The sequence below is a fragment of the Trichechus manatus genome, unplaced genomic scaffold (genome assembly GCF_000243295.1).
Source record: "Trichechus manatus latirostris isolate Lorelei unplaced genomic scaffold, TriManLat1.0 scaffold00087, whole genome shotgun sequence".
In the NCBI taxonomy this organism is placed as follows: Eukaryota; Metazoa; Chordata; class Mammalia; order Sirenia; family Trichechidae; genus Trichechus; species Trichechus manatus.
In genome coordinates, this window is record NW_004444023.1 from 6,143,364 (window position 1) to 6,169,042 (window position 25,679).

A 25,679-nucleotide genomic window follows, 5' to 3' on the forward strand; every position below is an offset into this window, starting at 1 on the left:
GCCCCATAGGGTTTCCAAGGCTGTGAATCTTTATGGAGGCAGTCTGCCACATCTTTCTGCCGTGGAACGCCTGGTGGGTTTGAACAGCCAACCTGTCGGTTAGCAGCCAAGCACTTAACCACTGCACCATCAGGGCTCCTTCCCGTAAAGATTACAGCCTGGGAAATCCTACCATAAAGATTACAGCCTGGGAAACCCTATAAGGAAGTTCTACTCTGTCCTATAGGGTCACTGAGTCTGAATCAACTGGATGGGGTTTGGTTTTGGTCAATGCTCTATTTAGGTATACATATTTCACAATTAAAAGAGAACGTCTCCCCCTAAAAAAGCTTTTAAATACCTTAGATGCTCAGAAAAATTAAACAAAAACCTCTTCAAGTCTGTCTTTTACAGAGCAGCCTATTGGCTGTTTGGAAACCACTGTATGTCTTCTCTTCCCTGAAATAAATCTCTCACACCCCCAATCTTTACAGAAAAAAGAGGGTCTCTCCAGGCAGAAGTGATGGCTTCTGGGGTCCTCGCCTCTCCAGAACTCTCACTAAATCTCCCAGCAGCCTTCCCCCCCTTGGCACCCTTCCTCACAGAGCCAAAGATAAGCAAGGAGCCAGGCTGGAGTTTTTAGTTTATTGAGGGGAATCTAGGACTCTTTGAGGATCAACCCGTTACCTATGGTCTTCTTGATCCAGTCCAGATAGCGGCAGAGGTTGGTATAAACGCCAGGTCTCTCCGGCCGCCCACAGGGGTCTGAGCCCCAGGATTTGATGCCCTGGAGAACGCTACCACACACCAGTGGGCCCCCAGAATCACCCTGTAATGAGAAGGTGAGGAGAATTTCACGTAACAAGCCCACAAGGTTCATTTCCCTGCTGTATCCAGCTTTTAGTACTAGGTGTTTAGCATAATTGCTACCCTCCAGCCAATGAGCATTGTCCGCTGGACAAATCATGAGAGAGAGAGGGAGGGAAGGAAGGAGGGGGAGGGAGAGACAGAGAGCAAGAGAGAGGGAGAGGGAGAGAGAGACGGAGTGGGAGGGAGAGAGAGAGAAGAGAGAAAGAGAGAGAGGGAGAGAGAGAGACAGGGAAAAGAAGGCAGAGAGAGAGAAGGAGGGAGAGAGAGACGGAGGGAAAGAAGGAGCGACAGAAGGAGAGGGAGAAATGGGGGTGAGGTTTCCATGTACAAGGATACAGACAGGTTGTCTAAGGACATTGGCACAAATCCTGGCCAATCAGGGAAGCGAATGCTGTCTTGAGGGTCCAATCCAGAGAGGCGTGACTGGAGATTACATAGAGGACACAGAGCTGAGGTCTCCTGGATTCGCGGCCAGTGGTGAAGAGAATGGCGCCATTTCCCAGCCAATTGGGAAGAAAACATTGTTCCCCAAGGAACCAATCATAGGAGAAGGTAGCCATGCTTGGAAACCCAAACCCATTGCTGTAGAGTTGATTCTGATTCATAGCCACCTTGCAAGACAGAGTAGAACTGCCTCATATGGTTTCCAAAGCCGTAATCGTTATGGGAGCAAACTACCACATCTTTTTCCCACGGAGCAGCTGGTGGGTTTGAACTGCCGACCTTTCTGTTGAGTGCTTGACCACTGTGCCACCTGGGCTCCTTTGGGAACCCAACCAGGTCCCAAAGGAAAGAGACTGACTACTTGGCCAGAAGTAGAGTCAGTCCACATTCCGGGAAATATCACTGGGAAAGAAAGTAGGGTGCTTGTCTAACCTCTAGCTCCAGACTTTCTTTCATTCGCACCTTCTCTCATCCCCTCTAATCCCCCCTGCCCCAGCTTGCACCCTATACTGGAGGCAAGAGTTTCCAAGAAAATAGCAGTAACAATTCAGGACTCCCTGTGCTGGGTGACCTTCAGGGAGAGTCTACCCTTCTTTGAACCTGGTTCTCACTCTGTTGATATAGGGGTGGCCACTCTGGGTGCTAACTCTTTGGGAACACTCCCCCTCTAAGCTTCAAGCCTGTACAGGGAGGTGAGGGAATGAGGGAGGTGAGAGTTCGGATGTCACTCACCTGGCACATGTCAGCTCCACTGCTGTCGCCCGCACAGACCATAGCATCTGTGACCTTCCTGGGGTAGGCGTCCTCACACTGCTTCTGGGGAAAGATTTTTATTTCTGCGCTGTTGAGGGTGTCAGGAGAATTCTCTGAGGGAGAAGAGGTTGTAAGTTTCCAGAAAGAGCAACCCTTTTGCTCCATGACTGTCTGGCTCCAACTTCCCTTTTGTTTGCAGCTGCATGGGGAGTTTTCTGACACAGTTTGCAGGGTGTATTTCTTCTCCCCACAGTAAATGTGTGGGAGCCATGAATATACAAGATGAATCTTGCCCACAAAGGACTCTGGGAGAGAAGCAGAGTACTTAACTGGACAGTGACTTGGGCCAGGAAAAAACACACCAAACACCTGACTCCATGATAACGTCAACTGGAACCCGTTAACTAGTACAGAAACAACCCCATCCATTGTAGATTAGACATGTTTTTTCCTGGGTCCTTTGCATGCATCCTTACACGTAAGCACTAAGTATATACACCCCTACCACGCACTGCCCTATGCAGACCTCTACCTGGGTGACACTCGATGCTCTGCTGTCCATTGTGAGAAATCTTAGCGTCGGCCTCTGTATGTAAGTTCCCTAATAAAGCCTTGTCTGATCAACTTGGCTTTTTCTGTCTCTTTTTTTGGAATCTGACCTGTGCCCCTTGGAGCAACTCCTGTTGCTGTTCCGGTGGGGTGTGAAAAAATGAAGCTATGCTGTTCCCCTTTCTCCACCAAGAAAGGAGCCCTTGGATCTTACCTTTTATTTCTTGCCCTGAGACATTTTCAAATTAAGGGACAAGTGGCTGAGGGACTTGGAGGTGCCCCCTTGTGATACTTTTGACTCTCTCTCTCTCTAATCTTCTGCCTTCTTTCTCCCTACAGACCACCAGCTCCTCAATCTCAGCTAAGTCTTACTTCTTCCAAATGTCACCTCCTCCTAGAAGCCTTCTTTGACCTTTCTAATTAAAACACCACCCATTCATCACTCCCTAGCCTCTTACCCTGCATACTATTCCACTATAGCTGTTACCTGATATTTTATTTTATATGTGTTTGTTTATTGTCTATTTCCCCCACTTAGCATATAATTCCATGAGGACAGGGATGTCTAATGGTTTATTCACGGCTGTATTCCAGTGCCTAGAATAGCACCTGGGGCGTACTAACCACTTGCCATCCAGTCGGTTCTAACTCATGGTGACCCCATGTGTGCAGAATAGAACTGCTCCATAGTGTTTTCAAGGCTGTGACCTTTTGGAAGCAGATCGCCAGGCCTTCCTCTAAGGCACCTCTGGGAGGGTTCAAATTGCCAATCTTTTGATTAGAAGTTGGGCGCTTGATAGTTTGCATCACCCAGAACAGGTACTCAATAAATATGTCTTGAATTAATGATTGAAAATGGAATTGATCTTTCTCATTAGCTTCCTTAGGGAGTAGACTTGAGGAAGGAAAAAAAAAAACTTTTATCTGGCACTTCATAGCAGCTCTTTGAAGGACTGATGCATCTATTCATTTCTTTATTCATTCAACAAATACGTCTAGAGCACCTACTGTAGACCAGCCACCATCCTGAGCCCTAGAGACACAGCAATGAAGAAAATACATGCAATCCAAGCCCTCTTGGAGCTCAAAATCTATTGGATAGTTATCTCATTTTGCAAATGAGGCAAGCGAGGCTGAGAGATGGGAGCGACTTGCCCAGAGAAAATGGGGGAAAGCCACGTTTTGAAGTGATCTGCCTGATTAGTAGCAGGAGGATTTCCACAGCATCACACTGCCTCTGCAGAAGCAGGAGTCAGACAGGCAGAGACCTGAATCCTGGCTTTGCCATTAACAAGTTAAGTTGTCTCCCTGAGCTGAGCCCTTATTTTCATCTGTGAGGTGGGGTGAAGGGCTGTCTGCACTCTGAATTCCCAAAGGAGGGATTTCCATTGAGACCCAGACTTTTGGGCCCAGAGTGAAGAAGAAGCTGGAGTCCTAGTTTATTGGGCCTTAAGGGGGGAAAAGCCTGAACTCCTGGTTCCTAGGGAAGGAGGGGCCTGGGGCCAGAGGGAGGAGGTGTTAGAAGCCTGGTTTCCTGGGTCCCTGGGGAGTCCAAGGTCCCTGGGTGGTACAAACAGTTTGCAATCAACCACCAACTGAAAGGTTGGTGGTTTGAACTCACCCAACAGCACCACAGAAGAACAGCCTGGTGATCTGCTTCCATAACGATTATAGCCAAGAAAACCCTATGGGTTCCCCTATCCTCCCCCAGGAGTCCGTATATCCCAAATCTGAAAAGAGGATTACTTAAAATCCTGTACAACAAAAGGGCTCATAACATGGTGCTCTTCACCATAAAGGAAGGATACTCATTTATATTTATTCACCTACTCATTCATTCATCCATCCTTTTTTTTTGAGCCCTGCTCAACGATCTTTTAGTTTCTTGTCTTTCCCCCACCACTCCTATTAATATTGTGGCCTTCAACGTTTCCAGCATGGGCCCCCTGTGCATCTCAACAACACAATAACTTTCTCTTCTTTGTCTCTCCTGGAGGCCAAGACTTGCTAATGGCTTGGAGTTCACTAGGCCCACCAACTCCTCCTCTCTCTCACAGTGCTGGCCAAGCCCAGTAACTTGGGGGCTGGTGACAGTGCCTCAGCCAGAGATGGTGCACAGCTGGCCAGCCTGGGGGCAGCGATCTACCAACTTGACGGGCTTCACTTTAGATCCCAGGAACACCTGACCTCGTAGTCGAACGAGCATCAGATCATGGTTGTGGTCCTCACTGCTATTGTTGTAGCAGGGGTGAGGGATGGACTCAGCTACAGCCATTTCTTGCTCCAGCCCATCCTTACTCTACAGGCTGTGATCTCCCAGGCAAACTGTGTACTTCCTGTAATGGTGGGGGTAGTTTGGGACCCAGGCAGGAGTCTGGGACCCTAGCTTTTTCCTTCACTAGATCTGGGAACCCAGGCCCCCAGCCCCTTCCTTTCTCAGATCCAGGAGTTCAGGACCCCAGACACTTCCTCCCTCAGAGCCAGGAATCAGGGCCTCCTGCCCTCCCCTCCCTCAGACTCAGGAGTCCAGGAGCCCAGCTCCCTCCTCCCTCAGATCCAGGAGTCTAAACCTTCAGCCTCCTCCTCCCTCAGACTCAGGAGCCCAGAGACTCCTAGCCCCCTCCTCCCTCAGACCTGGAATTCCAGGCTCCCAGACCCCTCCTCCCACACCCCAGGATCTGAACCCCCAGATCCCTTCTTCCTCACACCCAGAAGGCCATGTCCCCAGGCCCCTCCTCCTTCAGACCCAGGAGTCTGGGCCCCAGCCCCATTCTCCTTAAGTAGAGGCTCCAGCCCCCTCTCTCCTCAGGCCCCTGCCCACCTCTGCCCGGGCATCCACTCACGGTTTTTTACAGTGGGCAGCCGTGGTGACCCAGTTGTCATCGATAAGGACACCCCCACAGAGCAGGCAGTTACCCTGAAACAAGCCCACCTGCCACGGCTGCGAATGATCCTCACACTCCTGACCCTGCAGCACTTTGGACTCCTGTGCCCTCAAGTGTCCTACAGCAAGAGGGAGAGAGTTGGGCTGCCACCCTCTCAGGCAGCGCCAGGGCCAGGAAAACCACTGTTTTGTACAAAAGGACTCATAGCATGGTACTGTCCACTATAAAGGGAAGCTATTCATTCATTCACCTACTCGTTCATTCAACCAACCTTTTTTTTTTTTTTGAGCCCTGCTCAATAATCTTTTAGTTTCTTCTCTTTCCGCCACCACTCCTGTTAGTATTGTAGCCTTCAAGGTTTCCAGCATGGGAAACCAGTGCATTTCAATAACGCAGTCACTTTCCCTTCTTTGTCTCCTCCTGGGGGCTAAGCCTTACTAACAGCTTGGGTTCCACTGGGCCCACCAGCTCCTCCTCTCCTTCCCAGTACTGGCCAAGCCCAATACAAACCAAAAAAAAAAAACAAGCCAAACCCCTGTGGAGTCGATTCCGACTCACAGTGACCCTATAGGACAGAGTAGAACTGCCCCATAAAGTTTCTAAGGAGTGCCTGGTGGATTTGAACTGTTGACCTTTTGGTTAGCAGCGGCAGCACTTAACCACTACGCCGCCAGGGTTTCCAAGCCCAATACAGTACTGTTTAAATGAACACATGGCAAGTTCTCCACCTGCCTCATGCCACCGCTACACGCCTGCACACACACCAAGGGGTGAAGTCTCAGGCCTCCACACGATGCCACACGAATTCATACATACATGCAATCAAGCCCATGAGTCATCACGCATGGAGTCACACATCCAAGTCCGTTTCCACATGCTCTCACATGCATGCACACGCTCCGGTTGTACTCCCCCGTGTGCATGTGCACTGCTCAACAGTCATCCCACCGCTGGTTTTCAGCATAACTCAAACTCATACCTGCACCCACAGGCGCTACACCGGAGGTATTGCGAGGGTAAGGAGCGCCCAGGGGCAATCTCTAAGTTTGGCCCCGCCCCCTTGACCTAGGCGGGAGGTGATTCCCCGGCCGGCCTTATCTGGCGCCCCCTTGGACTTGCGCCCCGGGGGCAAATGCCCTCGCTAATCCCTCCCCTTGCTAGACCTCTGCTCCAAGCCTCCGCCCATCCTCGGGAAAGCTCACAGAGGCTCCTGCAAGTAATCACACGCTTTACACCCCCCCCACACGCCACCGATGTGTTCCAGCCCCTTCCCCAAACCCCTTCCCTGCCCAGGCTTCCAACAGCAAAAGCAGGAACGTCCAGGTCAAGACTGCGCCAGGTTGGGGGCGTCCCATGGTGGGGTCTGGGAGAGGGAAAGGGCGGGGCTGAGAGAGGAGGAAGGAGAAATCCGAAATCCTAGTACAGGGATTTTGGGATTGGGACGGAGCTGAGAGACATCCATCCGGAGCTGTTCTCCCGGGTCCCGAGAAAAGAACGGGCTGGGGGACTCGGATCCCTGAATCTGAGGGGTGGGGCTGGGTGACTGGATTCCCAGTTCCTAAGGAGGATGGGAGTAGGGGTCTCAGACTCCTGGGTCCTGGGGGAGGAGTGATTTGGGGCCCGGATTCCTGGGTCTGAAAGGAGAGGGAGCTGGGAATCAGGACTTCTAAATCTTAGGGAGGAGGGGCTGGGGACCCGGACTCTTAGGTCTGAGGGAGGAGGGGGCTGAGGACCCAGATTCCTCGGTCTGAGGAATGAGGAAACGGGGTGCCTGGATTCCTAATTCTTGAGGAGAAGGGGGCTGGGGGCCAGATTCTTGGGTTAGAGAGGAGAGGGAGGTGGGAGTTAGGACCTAAGTCTTGGGAACTGGTGACCTGGATTCCTGGGTCTTGACGGAAGAGAGAGTCTGAAGCTACGGTCCCGAACTCTGGGGGAGGAGAGGGCTAGGGGCCTGATGCCTGTGTCTGAGTACCTCTACATCTCACCTCACAGAATCCAGGAGGCGGAGTCACCTACTGATTCGGACCCAGCAGGAGAGGCCCCAGGACTTCAGTTCTGCATCCCAGTACACGATTCTGGAGCCTTTTAACTGGGAATCCCCACCTCCTGCGACACCTCCTTCTGCACTTGAGCCCTTGGAGCATCCCAGAGCTGGAACCCTGGGTCTGAGTGAGGAGGGGGCTGAGGGTCTACAGAAGAAATTCTAAGGGAGGAGAGGGTAGAGTCTTGGACTCATGAGGCACCGGGGAGCAGGAGCTCAAGGCTGTGACTCCTGGATCTGAGGAGCAGGGGAAGGGGGGCCTGAACTCTGAGGGAGAAGGGGCTGGGGGCCTGGATTCCTGGGTCTGATGGAGGAGGGAGCTAGGGCCTGAACTCTGAATTTGAGGAGGAAGGGGTTGACAGCTGGATTCTTATGGAAGGAGGGGTTTGTTATCTGTCAACCAGAACGAAAAAGGGCGGGTCTTTTTGGTCCAGAGACCAGAGGGCGGATCAGACCCGCCTTCTGCCCACCTGAGAGGTCGGGGATCTGGGAAGGCAGGTTTGGGAGGCGCCTTGACCTGGTTTCCCCTTCCTCTGGCGGCGGCAGGTCCAACCCAAGCACAACCCAGGAGCCTTGCTGCAATAGGTCTGATGGAGACAGACTCCAGCAGGACTTACTAGGGGCTCAAGGATAATTGCAACGTGGCGGCGGTTCCCTCCACCGCCCACCGTCGCCCTCCCTTCATTACACAACGCAAACAGAAGGAAGGCGCGGCTCATCGCTTTTATTGCAAAATGAGTTGTTGGCACTGAAGGGACGGAGACCATCCCCCCAACTTCCCCCAATCGCGACCCCGCCAGAATTCAAATCCACAGCACGTCCAGGGCGGGGCCGCGAAGGGCGGAGTCCGTCGGTAGCCGAGTTCCAAGTGGGCGGAGCTACAGCATCTAACATCGCTGAGCTAAGAGGGCGAAGCCACAAGGAGTGGAGCCCAGAGGGGAAGTTCCATTGGGCAAAGTTCCAAGGGGCGGAGCCACAAGGGAGTGTTGTTCCACGGTGGTGCTGTCTGTTGTCGCTGACGTCACATATAAGAGTCCACGAGGGGCGGAGGCTTCTCGCTCGGTTCCAGGAGGCAGGGCTACATAATGGTTGGGGGTGGGGGGGAGTCTGAATATGAACAGTCTGTAGGGCAGCTGCAGGCCAAGGGCTGAGGCTGTTGAGGCTGGAGCCCTACAGTTTTCCTGACCTCGCTCGCAGAGTTGTCTCTTAGCCTACTAAAGCGGGGGCTCAATTTTCCTCCATGGTTTTTCGGATCCAGTCCACGTAGTGGCATACGCTGGTATAGACGGAGGGGCGCCGGGGTTTGGAGCAGGGCTCTGCGCCCCCGGATACCACTCCGGCCAGGGTCTCGTTACAAACCAGGGGGCCCCCAGAGTCACCCTGTGGACAGGGTAGGAACAGGGAACGGTTAGACAGGCCTATTCATGACCATCATCACATCGGCCACTTTCTCCTTCTCAGGAAGGCCTCCAGTTTTCCCCTCTTCCAACACTCAGGAGTGCAGGCTCCCAGGCACTTGTCTCACACACCCGGGGGTCCAGGCACCACCTCCTCCTCCCCCAATCCCCAGAGTCTGAACCCCCAATCCCCTCTCCCTTCTGATCCAAAAGTCTAGGCCCCCAGTCCATCTTCCTCCAGGACTCAGGTGTCACAGCTCCTTCTTCTCTTTGACCCAGAAAGTTTGGGGGTCCAGTCCCTTTCTTGCCCAGGACCTAGCCCCCTCTTCCCAGCTTAAAGTCTCACCTTGCAGGAGCCGCGGCCGCCCTTCCACAGGCCAGCACACAGCATGCTGTCAGAGATGTGGCCTGGGTATGCCAGATGGCAGAGTGTGGGCTCCAGGATGCTGATGTTGGCACACTGCAGGGTCTTTGGGTACTCCGCTGTTGGGGAGGAGGACCACAGGGGATCAGCAGCTGCCTACATCACTCCCAGTACCCCCACCCCTTGGACCCTTCCCAAAGGAGAGAGGAACAGTGGGGCCACAGCATAAGATTCAGAGATAGAGACAAGAGACAAAAAGACAGAGACAGAATCACAGCATGAAAGAGAAGCAGAGGGAGATGGGAAGGGGGGAGAGGGCCCGAGAGAGAGAAACAGAAAGATGTAGAGAGAAAAGAGACAAGGGCAGATACATATATAACTGGAGCAGAGATAAATAGAGATCATGGAGAGAGGTAGAGGCCTCTCAAGGGGAAACAGATTCTCAGAGGAGAAAATAAAGTAAGGAGAGACATGCTCAGAGACATCAAGGGGGAGGGTGATAGGGAGATAAATGGGAAGAGACATAGTGAGATGGTCACTGATAGAGACAGATAGAGATATAGAGACACTAGATATATAGAGGTAGATAGTTAAGAAGTAAAGAGCCCTGGTGGAACAACGGTTAAGCACTCGGCTGCTAACTGAAAGGTTGGCAGTTCAAACCTACCCAGAGGCTCCACAGGAGAAAGGTCCAGTGATCTGCTTTGGTAAAGATTACAGCCTTGGAAACCCTATGGGACAGCTCTACTCTGTCACATGGGGTCACTGTGAGTCAAAATTGACTCGAGGACACCTAACAACAACAGTTAAGAAGTAGAAACAAATTTAAAAAACAAAAACCCCACCAAACCAGTTCCCATTTAGTCAATGGGACAGTATCCAATGGGGTGGTCTGCAGTGAACCAGTGAACTCATGTTATGTCTGAAGGGGCAACCTCTAACAACTCTGTAATTGTTGTTATTTTGGGAATGTGGCCCAGTAATGCCAATTCTTTGAATTTTTCAAGCAAACCCAGAAATCTGTCTTTCACATAATATCTCCCAGGTTTTAGATGACAAGAGCAACAAATTCATACTTTTGTCAAGATACTTTGAAAACCAACACTGATCTTGGAGGCCAAATTTGGCTAATGGATTGCTGATTTGTGACTCAGAGATTGTTGTTGTTGTTAGGTGCCATCAAGTTGGTTCCAACTCATAGTGACTCCATGTACAACAGAATGAAACACTGCCCAGCCCTGTACCATCCCCAGAATTTTTGTTATGCTTAAGGCCATTGTTGCAGTCACTGTGTCAATCCATCTCATTGAGGGTCTTCCTTTTTTTCGCTGACCCTTTATTTTAGCAAGCATGATGTGCTTCCCCAGGGACTGGTTCCTCCTGATAACATGTTCAAAGTATGTGAGATGTAGTCTCACCATCCTTGGTTCTAAGGAGCATTCTGGTTGTACTTCTTCCAAGACAGATATGTTCATTCAGAGATACGTATGCCTTATTTCCATTCTAAGAGCATGTTTTTTTACCCCTCACATTTAAACATTTCTAAAATCAGGAAGTGTCTTTCAGTAAATGGTGTCATACAATGATCAGTTTGACCATTTTTTTTTTCCCATGCTTAGTGGCTCATAAAATAATGATGCATCTTACAATTTATAGCATCTTATATTTGATGAAATATATGGATGGGTGGATAGATATAGACAGATAGACAGATGTTATTATTAGGTGCTCTTGAGTCAATTTTGACTCATAGCGACCTCATGTGTCAGTAGAACTACCCCATAGGGTTTTCTAGGCTGTAATCTTTATGGGAGAAGATTGCCAGGTCTTTATCCCTTGGAGTCACTTGGTAGATTCGAACCATTAACTTTTCAGTTAGCAGCCAAGTGCTTAACCATTGCACCACCAAGGCTCATGGATAGATAGGTAGAAGATAGATAGATAGATGTTATTATTAGGTGCTGTTGAGTCAGTTTTGACTCGTAGCAACCTCATGTGACAGAGCAGAATTGCCCCAAAGGGTTTTCTAGGCTGTAATCTTTAGGGGAGCAGATTTCCAGGTCTTTCTCCTGTGGAGCCGCTGGGTGAGTTCAAACCACCAACATTTCAGTTAGCAGCCAAGTGCTTAACCATTGTACCACCAAGGCTCATAAATAAGTGGATGACAGATAGATAGACAGATAGATAGATAGATAGATAGATAGATAGATAGACAGATAGATAGATAGAGATGAAGAGAGAAAGAGAGAGAGCAGTGCCAGACCCTTGACATGGGACATAGGAGAATTTATTGCAGGCAAGGCCATACCTTCTGGGCTGGACACAGCCCCCCAGCCTGAGATGAGGCACTGGGTGCCTGGGGAGACACAGTTCTCACTGATGTTGAGGGGTTTCACAGCAGGACCCAGGCGTGCTTTCCTGGGCAGGCGGATTAGCATGATATCATCATTGTGGTCTTGGGCGCTGAGGTCTTTGTTGAACCCAGGGTGAGGGAAGAAGTCTGTGACCCGGAACAGCTGCTCTGGACCCTCCCACTTCCAGAGGTGGTGCTCCCCAAGGCGAACCCACAGGTACCTGTGGGGACAAGCCTTGGAGGTCAAGCTGGGGCAAGGTGGGTGTCTTCTCTGCCCCAGTCCTCTTTTTCTTTCTACCAGGGTGATGTGTGACCCTCCACAAGACACACACCTTCTCTGGGCCCCCATCATCTATTTGTGACCCAGGGTGTGATTTTAAGCAAGACACACACCCTCTGTTTTCTTGTGTGTTAGGGTGCTGTGTGATTTTAAGCAAGGCACACACCCTCTGTTTTCTTGTGTGTTAGGGTGCTGTGTGATTTTAAGCAAGGCACATACCCTCTCTGTTTCCCCATCATGTATTTATGACCCAGGGTACTGTGTGATTTTAAGCCAGGCATACATCTTCTCTGTTTTCCTGTCCACCAGAGTGCTGTATGACCCACCACAAGCCACATACCCTCTCTGGGCCCCTGCTCCCACTCCTTCTCTTTGTCTGCTTCTATCTTTGTATCCCTCTCCCAAAAGTTTGAAGACCCTCCTAGCTCCATGTTGAGTGAGCCACCTTCCTCTCTGCCCCACTCAGAGCCCTGGTGGTGACCTGGGTCCCTTGGAACTGTGTGGGTACGTGGGGCCCCCACCCACCATATAACAACAGCCCTACCTCATGCCCCCAGAGGTCTGGTGGCTTCTGTGTGGAGTGGCTCTGTGTGTGTTTGTGTGTGTATGTATAGAAAGGGATGGAATATGGAAAATCCCCAAACTGGTCATCTTGGCTCAGCCTGTGACCTTGGGCTTCTGCTTGCCATAGCCCTCACCCCTCAATGGATTTCTTTCACAGTCTAACCTCAAGCCCTCTTGCTGCAGTCCCAGCCCACTTGCTCTGTCCTGGTTCTGTGCCCTGGACAGTTGGGGACCCTTTGGAGCTGTACATGTTTGTCTTCTAGTCTGTGACATTAAGGAACCAGCTAATGACTTAGAATTCAGGATTTGGGGAGTGTGGGGCGTTATTTCTATCTCTATCCCCCTCTGTCACCCTCCTTATCTTGGCTCTATGTCTGAAAGGCCAGCCTCTCATGCCTTTCTCTCTCATATCTGCCTCTGAATTTCTTCTATCTCCATATCTCTGCTTCTATCCTGCTTTGTCTTTAGGCTGAAATCCAACCATTGTTCTCCCAGCCTGATGTACAGGCCTGAATTAAAGAGGCCCCACTGGGGAGCAATGCAGGGTGGGAAATTCTCACATAGATGTCCCAACATCTGTGCTTCATTCCTGGAGGGAAAAATATTGGAACAATATGGACGGCCACTCTTCAGAGATAATGTAGAGAAGACACCTGCAGCGGGTAGATTCTAGGATTCTAAGAGCTCAGAATGCCCAGAACCAAAGATTCGAGAATTCTAAGATTCTAACTTTCTGTGAAAGAGCCCTGGGGCACAGTGGTTAAACCACTCAGCTGTTAACCGAAAGGTCAGCGATCTGAACCCACCTCCATGGGAGAAAGACGTGGCAGTCTGCTTCCACAAAGATTACAACCTTGGAAACCCTATGAAGCAGTTCTACTCTGTCCTATAGGGTCACTATGAGTCAGAATCTACTCAACGGCAACAGGTTTTAACGTTCTATGAATCCATGATTCTGGGATAATAAGATGAATTTCATCATTATGGAATTCTAGAATTCCATAAATTTATGCATTTAGACTTTTAAGAGTTTGGGATTCAAATAGTTTAAGACTCTAGAATTCTCTGAATTAAAGCTTTCAGGATTTTAAGAATCTGGAATGATAATATTCTGGTATATTAGGTCCATTAGATTCTAGATGTTTATGAACGTAAGGCATTTAGGATTCTAAGCTTTTAGAATTCTCTTGGTTCAAGATTCTAGAATTCCATGAATCACAGTATTCTAGAACACCAGGGGTCAAAGATTATAGAACTGTTTCTAGATTCAATGAACCTAGAATACTCTGAATCTAAGACTCTAGTATTGCACTATTCAATACAGTTGCTGAGTCCTTCAGATGTGGCTAGTCCAAATTGAGAGGTACCATAAGTGTAAAACACATGCTGGATTTAGAAGGTCTAGTATTCTCAAAAAAGAGAAAAATATTTTATTCATAATTATTTAAAAATTGATTACATGTTAAAATAACAATATTTTGAGTAGGTCAGTTTAAATCTATTGTTAAAATTAATTCTACCTGTTTCTTTTCACTTTTTTTAATGCATCTATTAGAAAACCCAAACTTAAATATGTGGCTCGTGTTTTATTTATATTGGACAGTGCTGCTCTAGAATTCTATCATTCTAATACTCGGAATCTATGATTCTAGAATTTTCTGAGGCTAAAGTTCTAGACTTTCATGGATCCAAGACTTTAGGATGCTAAAATTGGATTTTTCTAGATCACAGTCTAGGATTCTAAGAGCCTAAGTTTCCAATCTTAGACTCTTAGGATCAAATATTTTAGGACTAGAGTTTTAGAAGGGGCCCTGGTGGCACAGTGGTTAATGCTCAGCTGCTAACTGAAAGACTGGTGGTTTCAACCCACCATCCGCTCTGTGAGAGAAAGATGTGATGGTTTGCTGCTTTAAAGATTTACACCCTTGGAAATCCTACGGGGAAATGGACTCGACAGCAATGGCTTGGTATTGGTTTAGAGTCTTAGAGGAGTTCTTGGGTAGAGCAAATGGTTAAGCACTCGACTACTAGCCAACAGGTTGGTGGTTTGAACTCACCCAGAGAAGCCTCAAAAGACAGGCCTGGAGATCTGCTGTCGAAAGATCACAGCCTTGAAAACCCTATGGAGCAATTCTGCTCTGCACACATGGGGTCATCATGAGTCAGAATCAGCAACAAATTTCTAGAATTTCAAGGATCCAAGACTTTTGGATTCTAAGACTAGATTTCTCTGGATCACAGTCTAGGATTCTAAGAGCCTAAGTCTCCAATCTTAGACTCTTAGGATCAAATATTTTGGGACTCTTGAGTTTTAGAATTTGGGGAGTCTACTATTTGTAATTCTAACAGTTGAACTTTTGGTAACAGAAATAGAGACTTCTACAGCTCCTTCCTAGGTCCCTGGGTGGTGCAAATAGTTAAGTGCTCGACTACTGGCCAAAGGGTTCATGGTTTGAACTCACCCAGAGGTGCCTCAGAAGAGAGACCTGGCAATCTATTTCTAGAAATGTCACAGCCTTGAAAACTGTATGGAGCAGTTCTACTCTGCGCACATGGAGTTGCCACTATCTAGGGCAATAACAACGACTACAAAATAGCTCCTGCCTACAGCTCCCTAACAGAGGTTACTTCGTCCGCCCCTTACCCTTACTCTCCACCCCAGCATAGCCAGCCCGGGTCACTCACCGCGTGCGGCAGTGGGCGGCTGTGAGCAGCCAGCGGTCACTGATAAGGGACGCCCCGCAGAAGAGGTAGGTGAAGAAGAAGAGGCCTGCCTGCCAGGGCTGCGAGTTGGGGCGGCATTCCTCTGCCCCGATGGTCCGAGTGTCTGCCCAGCTGTACCCTGGGGTGGAGGTGGGGAGCAGAGGAGTCAGTGAAAGGCAAACAGGAATGAGGTGAGGTGGAGACCGCACACAGGATGCCGAGAAGCTTGGAGCACAGAGTGACAGAAGACTGGGGTGGGGGTGGGGGTGGGAGTGGGGTGAAGGGCAAGATGGGTGGTGAACCGGACCATGGAGGGGCAGCCAGGATGGATAGAGGGGCCTCACCTGCCAGAAGAGACAGCAGAGAATAAACCAATGCCAGCTTCATGACCTCTGGACGCCTGGGTCTCCGAGCCTGCACTCCACCGCCCAGGGTGCTTCTTTATGGTAAGCCATGCCATCACCTTACTCCACCCTGGGGCCGCCTTCGTGATTAATCAGAGTTGGGTAATGTCACTGCAGGAGGGGGAAACCCTGGGGCTGTGACAGGGCCTCCGGAAGGGTAGGCAAGGCAGGGACCCCTGTCAGGATGAGCTGGCTACCACCTTGCTGGAGGTGTGGTAGACTGAGGGGGGGGGGTGCTGGAGTGTGGAGACGCTGTAAGATCGTCCTGGGTCACCAGAGGGGTAAGCCCCCATCCCCATGATCTAAGGATGCAAGATCTGGATACAGGATATTTGTAGCCTGGAGAAGAGGAACAGAAGGAAGATCCCTAAGGTGGGGTCCTGGGGGGAGGAATCAAGTTTGTCTTGAATGAAGCTGGGGTGAGCTGGCTTCCACTTCACAGGGAAGGCTGGGGGTGAGAGGTGGCCCAGAAAGCAGGCTAGGGATGGGAGTAAGAACCAGGACTCTGCGGGAAGAAGGCAGGCACCACAGGGGATGGGGTAGAGAAAGAGAGATAAAGAAAATGAAGAGAGGGAGATAGAGACACTGAGGGACCTAGGGAGAGACAGACAGACAGATACAGACAAAGAGCACAAAGTATGAAAGCTACACATATTTGCTCATCCAAAGAGCCTTCCCTGCCCTGGGGATTTGGGCCCCTCGGTGGCACAAATGGTTAAACGCTCAGCTATGAACTGAAAAGTTGACTGTTTGAACCCACCCAGAGGTACCTTGGAAGCAAAGCCTAGCAGTTTGCTTCCAAAAGATCATAACCATGAAAACCCTATGGAGCACAGTTCTACTCTGCAACCCATGGGCCCCTCATGAGTCCAAACGGACTCCAAGACAACTGGTTTGGTTTTGGTTTCCAGTCCCAACTGAATTAACTCATTCCTGTCTGGAGGGCTAAAGGAAAGCCCCCTTCCCCACACCCTCACTACCTCCAAGGACTTAGGTATCCAACCTGCCCAGAACCAAACACCCTTTGCTTCTCTTGGTACCATCATATGTCCTGTTTTTTTTCCAGGCCATCTGCCATTGCCCTTCCCACCACCCCATCCTCCCTACCTCTCTCTCCATCTCTCTTTCTCACCAGGTGGGCATCCTCTGGAGTGTCCAGCCCAGGTCTGACTCACCTCTGTGTTCCCAGCATTACCCAGTTCAAGGCTGGGCTCAGGGGAGGCCTCAGAAGATGTTAATTCAATGAGTGAATGTCTTTCTCCATATCCTTCTTTTCCTGGAGAGCTCCCACTCCTCCTTCAAGACTCAACCTAAAAGCCCCCTTGTCATGGGTTGAATTATGTCCCTGCGAAAATTTGTAGGTCATGATTCCCAGTATTGTATGATTGTGTAATCTGATGTGATTTACTTATGTGTTGTAGACTTTATCACTATGATGAGGTTATATGTGATTTCCTTATGTGTTGTAAACTCTGTCAGTATGAGGTTATACTGATGAGGTCTACAAGATTGGATAGTGTCTTAATCCAATCTCTTTTGAGATATAAAAGAGAGAAGTGGACAGAGACACATGGGAACCTCATACCACCAAGAAAGCAGTGCCAGGAGCACTGAGGTTCCTGCGCAGAGAAGCTCCCAGACCAAAGGAAGATTGATGACACCGACCTTCTTCCAGAGCTGACCGAGAAAGCATTCCCTTGGAGTTGATGGTCTGAATTTGGACGGACTTGTAGCTTACTGGACTGTGAGAGAATAAACTTCTCTTTGTTAAAGCCATCCACTTATGGTATTTCTGTTAGAGCAGAACTAGATGACTAAGACACCCCTCCTCCAGGAAGCCTTCTCTGATTTTTGGTGCTCACAGCCTCTTCCACTTTCCTCAACCACAGCCCTGATTATCAAACTGGATCTGGGTTCACCCTGAATGCTCCCTCACTATAGTGGAGTAGTTTGGAACATAGATTCTAGAACTGGACCGAAACCAAAAAACCAAACCTGTTGCCATTGAGTTGACTCCGACTCATGACAACCCCATGTGTTACACAGTACAACTGAGCTCTGTAGGGTTTTCTTGCCTTTAATCTTTATGGAAGCAGTTTGCCAGGCACTTCTTCCACAGCACCGTTGGGTGAGTTTGAGTCTCCAACTTTTTGATTAGTAGCCAAATGCCAACTGTTTGCACCACCCAATGACCTCAGAACTGGACCACCTGGGTCCAAACTCAACTCTGGCTAGTGTTAGGTGTGTGGCCTTGAGCAAGTCATCGGACCTCTCTCAGTTGCTCCATCTGTTAAGCAGTAATAATAACCAGAGTTGTGGGGGGAGCTTACATGGATTATCACATATGAAGCACTTACAACAGTGCCTGGCACTAGTAAGCACTCAATAAATATGCTTATCCATCTCCTGTGAAGCCCAGGGCTCTGTTACAGCACATATCATCCATCACTGCAATTGCTTATTTCCTGTCCAAAGAGGGAACTCCTTGAGACCAGTGACTGAATACCCGCTATGTGCTAAGTGCCATACCAACTGCTTTTGAACACATTTTAATAGCCACCTTTATTGTTTACTTCTTGTCAGGCAGTTTGGTAAGCATTTTACATACATTATTTCTTTCTCACAAGAGTCTAATCAAGCAGCCATTATGATTATCTCCATTTCACAGAGGAACAAAGTGAGGTAGAGAGAGCATTCAAGTAATTTGTCTAAGATCACATAATAAGTGATAGACATGCATTTCCTTTTCTACTTGGTGGACTCCTAAACCAAAAATCTGTTGCCGTTGAGTCGATTCTGACTCATAGCAATCCTATAGGACAGAGTAGAACTGCCCCATAGGATTTCCAAGCACTGGCTGGTGGATTCGAACTGCTGACATTTTGGTTAGCAGCCGAGCTCTTAACCACTTCAGTACCAGGGCTCCTGGTGAACTCCTACTTATCCTTAAAAACCCCACATAAATGTCCCTTCCTCTGAGAAGCCTTCCCTGACTTCTTCAGGCAGGGTCCTTGGTCCCTCCTTGGTACATACACCCTGTACCTTCTATCACAGTGTGGATCACTTTGTGTTATTCGTTAATCCAACAGTGCATTGAATGAATTCTGTGTTCCAGGCACTGTGCCACGTGCTTTGAAAATCGCAATGAACAAATTAAAGTCCTCATAGACTGAGGATGCGGGGAGGAGACAGACCATAATGAAGTACACAAATAAATGTCATATTTCAGATATAACAAGTATTGCAAAAGCAATAAACAAAGCAGTGGAATTGGTGACTGGGGGTGGGGTGGGGGGGAGACTCCTTTAGCCAGGGCAATCTCGGAAGGCCTCCTTGAGGAGATGACCTTTGAGTCAAGACCTGAATGAGAAGAATGCAAACCCTGCCAGTCTCCAAAACCTGACTAGCAGCTCTTTGAGGGTAGGGCCTGATCTGATTCATCTCCAGGGCTTAGGATAAGACAGGACTCATAACACTTGCAGAGTGATGAAACAAATGGGTGAATTGTCTTTAAAAATTGAGTTTTTGAGCTCCCACCTACTTCCCTTCTAATGCTTGGATGACAAACTCACCTGATATGCCTGAATGATGTTTCCTGGGTGTGCTAATTGGGGGTGGGGGAAGAGTCAGAGGAAGGGATCTAGTCATGCCTTGAGCACCTTGTGTATACCAGACTCTGTATACCAGTCTATTGTGGGCTCTACGTGTGTTGTGCTCACCACTTAAAGCCCAGCACCCAGCGTATTAAAAAAACAAAAAAGTTGCTGTGGAGTCAATTCTGACTGATGGCAACCCCACGTGTTTCAGAGTAGAACTGCACTCCATAGGGTTTTCGATCAATAGCTGTGACGTTTCAGAAGTAGATGGCCAGGGCTTTCTTCTGAGGCACCTCTGGATGGATTAACCTATGGGTTAGTAGCCGAGCTCTTAACCATTTGCACCACCCAGGGACTTCCAGCATATAACAGATGTTCAATAAATTGATGTTTGAAAGGAGAAACAAAAGCAACCTGTACTTTATGGAAATTTTCTGTTGTGTATACGTCCAGCTTATGTTACTGCTCCAAAGTCTATGGTAAGCTGAGACACACAGACATCTACTAGATCTGGCTGGATTCTATGTATAAGACCCCACCGCCCCCCGCCCCAGCACAGAAATGGAAACAGTTACACGGGGACAATTTCAGGGAGAGGAAAACAATTCCCCCAAGTTTTCAGGAAAAGTAAACAAACGAACAAAAACCTCAAAAGCCAATTAACAAGCAAACAACAAAAATGGTTTTCTTAAATTTCAGAGGGCTTATCTTGCACAAGTCCCTGGCTAGCACAAATGGTTTGCACTTGACTACTAACTTAAAGGGTGGCGGTTTGAACCCATCCAGTGGACTGGTGATCTGCTTTTGTAAAGATTACAGCCAAGAAAACCCTATGGAGCAGTTCTACTCTGTAAAACATGGGGTCCCATGAGTCGGAGTTGACTTTATGGCAATAGGTGTTTTTCTGTTTTTTCCCTTGCACAAACTTGGCAGTTGGATGGGGAGATATCTCCTGCCCTTACCCACTCATTCAGCTTTCTGGTCTCGGAGGCTGGGATGGATAGAGGGTGAGGTCCCCTGAGTTCCAGTAGCCCCATCAAGGCAGAGAAGGCACCAGGTGACTCAGAGTGGTCCCAGCCCCTGCTGGGACAGGAGAAACTGGTGTTGGGTGGACTCAGAAGTGGGAAATAGTGGGAGAGAAAGAAGGAAGTGGTTAAGAGGTGCTTCACAGGAACTTGGGGAGAATGGTGGGGAATGTGATTCTTCCATCAGCCCAGGGGATGGGGACGGTGTTACAGGGTTGTGATTGGAGGCAACCCCTGCTCACTTTTGCCCAGGACAAAGAGTCACACACTCTCACTAGAACTTGTTCAGATCCTGACAATAGGTAACGTTTATTCAGAGAGCATCACCCACCATGTTAAATGCTTTTTTAACACATGATAATCACCATAATGATTTAATCCACATTATATCATGGGGAGAGGTCCTCGCAACAATGCGGTAGGCACTTCACTGTGTCCATTTTCCAGGTGAGGAAACCAAGGCTCAGAGAGGGCATTTGGCTTGCCCGAGGTTACACAGCAGGGAGTGGTAGAGGAAATCAAGTTGGGTGACTCCACATAACCACTAAGCTTTGGCAACTTTTCTTAGAGATTGGGTGACGAGCTTCCTCCCTTCTCTGGAACAAAATTTTACCCACACTTTTCTGCACAGTGCAGGCAGAGAATTGGGAGTGGGAGAGGGAACGAGGGAACAAGAGAGATGTTAACAGGTGAGGAAGGGCAGAAGTCAGAGGAAGAGCGTAGGTGGTAAAGAAGACATTGGGCATCTGGATCAGTTGGAACGCATAGTTTTCTCTATCCAGGGGACGTATTTGCAGATCTGGGTGTAGACGGCCGGATGCTGGGCGGAGCCACAGGGGTAAACGCCCCATGAAAGGATGCCCTGCAGGGTCTTATCACAAACCAGGGGGCCACCTGAGTCACTCTGGAGGTAAGAGGAAGGAGAGATCAAATGAATACACCAATTTGAGAGCTGCCATTTTGTGGGTTGGGGCAGTGATGGTGAAGGGGTTGGGGTTGTGGTAGTTGGGTTGGGATAAAGATGAGGTTGGGTTGGAGCTGGAATTAGGTTTGAGGTTGGCGGATGGGATAGGTGGGAAGGAGTTGGACTTAGGGCTATGGGAGTTGGATTAGGGGATGAGAATGGAGATGAGGTGGAGTTGGGATTGTGGTTCCTGGTAGGTTAGGAGATGGAGATGGGTCTGGAGATAGGGATGGGGTTGGGGAATGGTTTGAGGATGGGAATGGGGTTGAGGAGACAGGGTTGGAGTTGGGATTTGGGAATGGTTTGAGGATGGGAATGGGATTGAGGATAATAGAGATGGGGTTGGGGAGGGGGTTACGACTGGGGTTGAGGATAAGGAAATGGAACCCAAGGAGGTAGAGTTGGGGATGGGGTTGGCTTTGGGGTAGGGCATGGGATAGTGTTGGGTATGGGATAGTGTTGGGGATGCAGTTGAGGCTGAGGATGGCTATGGGGTTGGGGGCAGGGGTGGAGTCTTCTGTTTTCCCATAGCCTCCCTAACCTCCCTCCTATGACTCAGAGACCCTCCCTGGCTAGTCCCTACCTGGCAAGGGTCTTTGCCCTTGTGCAGTCCAGCACACATCATGTTGTTGGTGACCACGCCAGGGTAGAAGACCTCACATTCCTTACGGCTCAGGACACTGACTGTGGAGCAGCTCAGGCCCTTGTTGTACTTCACTGAAGGGAAAGAAAACCAGGTAATTCCTGGGCTCAGCCCCAACTCATTCCAGACCCAGGAATCTAGACTCTTCCCATACTGGCACCCAAGAGTCCAAGCCCCTAGCTCCCTCCTCCTTCAGATCCAGGAGCCCAGGCAGCTAGCTCCTTCCCTCAGACCCAGGAATCCAGGCTCCCAGCCCTCTCCTTCCTCAGATCCTCAGTTCAGGCTTCCCAGCCTCTTCCTTCCTTGAACCGAGGAGTCCAGGGCCCCAGCCCCTCCTTCCTCACACCCAGGAGTCTAGACCCCCAACCCCCTCCTCCCTCAGACCCAGGAGTCCAGACCCTCAGCACCCTCGTCTCTCAGACCCAGAAGTCCCGGCCTCCCTCTTCCCTCTGGCCCCTCTTCTCAGAGACAGGTTTCAGGGCCCCCAGCTCTTGCCTCTTCGGCTGGTTGAGGTACCCCAGCCAGCAGCCTGACACTGGTCTCCGGGCTGAGCACAATGGTTGGGCAGGCGCAAGGTCTGGATTCGGGGCCCCGGCACAGCAGGCCAGGCCAGCTTCAGCAACATGAGGTCATGTTCATCTGTGCGCCTTGGAAGGATGGGGCCTGAACCTGTCTGGTACTTGGGGTGGATGATGGAGAGAGTGGTCCGGCGGAACTGCTCGCCCTGGAGGAGCAGCAGGTGGTCATCCCCAATCCGAGCCCACAGTGGCCTGGTGGAAAGAGTCACATGTAGACAACCCTGGTAGGGACTGGGATTGAGTCCCTGGGATGGAGGAAAATGGTGGTGGGGTAAGGGCAGACACCTGAGTCCTAAAGGGGGAGGGGGCTGGGGGCTAGGAATTCTAGGACTGAGGGAGGAGGGATGTGGGACTCCTGGGACCTGAAGAGAAGAGATCAGGTGTCTGGGCTCACGGGTTCTGCTGAAATTGAGGGCTGGAGGTTGAGACTTCTAGGTAAGCCCAGCCCTTCCTCCGTCACTGGGGACTCTTACGGTGAACATTTTCTTCTAGTTCTGAACTCCCAACCACATCAGACCCTGACTTCTCTCTGTTGCATACAGCTTTGTTAGTGTATGCTCTGACTCAGGGCGACCCATGTACGACAGAATGAAACATTGCCATCTTTATCATGGTTGGTGTCCATTGTCACAGCCACTGTATTTTCAGTGCCTTCCAACCTAAGGGGCTCATCATCCAGCACTATACTGGACAATGTTCTACTGTGATCCACAGGGTTTTCACTGGCTAATTTTTGGAAGTAGATTGCCAGGTCTTTCTTCCTAGTTTGTCATAGTCTAGAAGATCTCCTGAAACCTGCCCACCATGGGTGACCCTGCTGGTATTTGAAATACCGGTGGCATAGCTTCCAGCATTATAGCAACACACAAGCCACCACAGTGCAACAAACTGACAGACAGGTGGTTGTATAGAACTGTTGTTGTGTGCTGTCGAGTCAATTTCTACTCATAGTGACCCTATGTGACATAGTAGATCTGGCTGGTGGGTTTGAACATCAACCTTTCAGTTCGCAGCGGAGCGCTTAACCACTGCACCACCAGGACTCCTGCATATAACTCATTGCCATCGAGTGGATTCCAAATCATGTAACTACCCACACCTAAATGGAAACCAAGGAGTATCAGCAGGACAAGGGTGACAGATGAGCTCAGAAACGTGGAGAAGAACCACACCGCCCCCCTCGTGGCACCCCATAACCCCACTTCGCCCACTGCAGGAAGTCCTCCATGACTGGACCCCACATCTTGCTGGGAGAGTGCCATACCCGCAAGCGTCCCAGCCCTTCCCGTCCCCTCTCGGGGGCCTGCCTCCACAGCCCCTCTGTAGCTCCACCTACTTGTTGTTCTGGCAGTGCGCGGCTGTGAGCACCCAGCTCTTGTCCACCAGGACTCCCGCACAGTGGAACGAGAGGCCTTTGAAGAGGGAGACTTGCCAGGCCTGCGAGCCGCTTGCGCACGGGGCGCTGAAAGTCTCCGGGCCCGTGCTGGTGTGGTTTATAGGAAGCAGAGTCGCCTTCGCAGCTGGAGAAAGAGTTTGGGGGGTGGGGGTCAGAGTAGTCAGGGCAGGTCAGGACACTGGCTGAGTTTGGGGTCAGGGCGGAGCCATGGGGTGGTACTACGGGGGGGGGCGCTATCAGAACCTGCGAGCAATAAGGGGAAATTGTGGCATCTCGCGGGAACCTAATGGCAGTGGGCGGAGAAGAACCGCGTGAAAAGAGGAGGTCGGGGACCCGACGGAGCTGAGTATAGAGGGGCGGGGAGAGGACGCAGTGCTCGGAGACAGAGGCAGGGACAGAACGCTGCTGGGCGAGAAGGAGGCGGGGACTGAATTAGGCGAGCCAAGAAAGGGCGAGGATAGCAAGTAGCGGGGAGACCGAGGGTGGAATAGAATAGGTGCAAAAGTGAGTGGGACCAGAACCTGGCGAGATGAGGAGGGGTGTGGATGGAAGGGGGTGGGATGAGAACTTGGAGAGACGAGAAAATGATGGGGATAAAACCCGGTGGCACTAGAAGGAGGAGGGGATAGAATCCAGGCGGAAGGAGATGGGGACAGGGAATAACTCAGCGGGAAGGAAAGAGGGACGGAGACAGGCGATAGGGCAACTAATAGGATAAACTTAGGAACGGTGAGGAAGGGGACTGAGACCGAATGCTGCGGTGAGAAAGGGCGGGGATAGAATGGGGCGGAGTGAGGGAGTAACAGGCGGAGAAAGAACCCGGGGAGACGAAAAGGGGATTCTGGATAGTGGTGGAGCAGAAAAAGGGGCGAGGCAGGATTAGTGACCGGCTCCCAGGGACCGAGCTAGACGAGGAGGGCTCAGCAGACCTGGGGGGCGGACCCTGCTCCAGGTCGCTGGGTGGGTTTTGGAGCCCCAAGAGGAGGTGAGGTGCGCGGGGGTTGGTGATAAAAGCACACACGCTCCGATCTCCTCCCGCCCCCGGTGCCTTCCGCTGCCCGTTGTCCCCCGCCTTACCCCAGAGTTGCACCATCAGCAATGGCAGCAGCAGCCTCATCAGGGCCGGGGTGCCAGAGGCGGCGGAGAGGCGGAGGTGCGGAGGTCTCATGTCCAGGAACTAGGCGGGGGGTGGAGTGCGGGCTGGTTAAGACAGGGGCCCGCATCAGAGACTCCCACCCCATTACGCGTGCCCGCCCAGCTCAGATCACCCCAGCCTGGGGGGTCGAGGTGGCGGGGGAGAAGCTTTTAACCAGTGGCCTCGGGTCCAGCAGATAACCGCAAGGGCGGGAGCACGGGTGATACCGGCGGATCAGCGGTAATGGTCGCAATTATTCTAACGGCGCCAGCGTGGTGTCCTTGCGTCCTCCCGTCCCCCCTGCGCCGGAGGGGAGCGTGCTCGGAGCAACGGCTACCCTAGCTTTGCCAACCACACAGTGCTCGGGGGCTTCGTCTGCTTTTCACAGGTGGGGTGGGGATCACAGGCTCCGAGCTGGTGGGAGCCTCTTCCTAAATTGCACAGCTCGGGCCGCTAACCCGAGTCCCGAAGGTTCGGAAACTGAGGCTCAAGCAAGGCCCCTGCCCGTTTCCCGAGGGTCTACCCCCATCTTCTCGCAATCCGCCCCAACCCGGGTGGGGTGCATCCCACCTCACCTGGGGGTCACGGATGGGAGGGAGGGAGGGGACCCAAAGGCTCGTCTGCCCTGTTGTGTGGGCCACCGCTGGATCCTCTGCCCAGGGACCGCTGGTCCGGCCTTCCCTTTTAACACCTAAAAGCCCGGAAGCTTCCCACCCACCTCTCAGGGACTCGTCCCCTCCCTTTCCCTCTCCTTAA

The 25,679-nt window shown here is 50.6% G+C and overlaps 3 protein-coding genes across 3 annotated transcripts; all 3 read right to left on the minus strand.

Annotated features, from left to right (window-relative positions):
* Positions 1–637: 637 nt before the first annotated feature.
* LOC101340570 (kallikrein-8) lies at positions 638–6,835 on the minus strand. Its single transcript, XM_004381851.1, is given in 5 exon segments — positions 638–808; positions 2,026–2,157; positions 4,673–4,931; positions 5,439–5,600; positions 6,768–6,835. Coding segments are annotated over 5 exon segments (792 nt in total).
* Positions 6,836–8,748: 1,913 nt separating this feature from the next.
* LOC101345558 (kallikrein-9) lies at positions 8,749–15,569 on the minus strand. Its single transcript, XM_004381719.1, has 5 exons — positions 15,527–15,569; positions 15,165–15,321; positions 11,591–11,856; positions 9,265–9,401; positions 8,749–8,901 (listed from the first exon to the last, which is right to left on the minus strand). Exons 1-5 carry the CDS (start codon positions 15,567–15,569, stop codon positions 8,749–8,751), a joined length of 756 nt encoding a protein of 251 aa, XP_004381776.1.
* Positions 15,570–20,958: 5,389 nt separating this feature from the next.
* LOC101345813 (kallikrein-10) lies at positions 20,959–24,956 on the minus strand. The gene is made up of 5 exons (XM_004381720.1): positions 24,866–24,956; positions 23,729–23,912; positions 22,310–22,584; positions 21,755–21,888; positions 20,959–21,111 (listed from the first exon to the last, which is right to left on the minus strand). The coding sequence occupies exons 1-5, from the start codon at positions 24,954–24,956 to the stop codon at positions 20,959–20,961; spliced, it is 837 nt and encodes a 278-aa protein (XP_004381777.1).
* Positions 24,957–25,679: the final 723 nt, after the last annotated feature.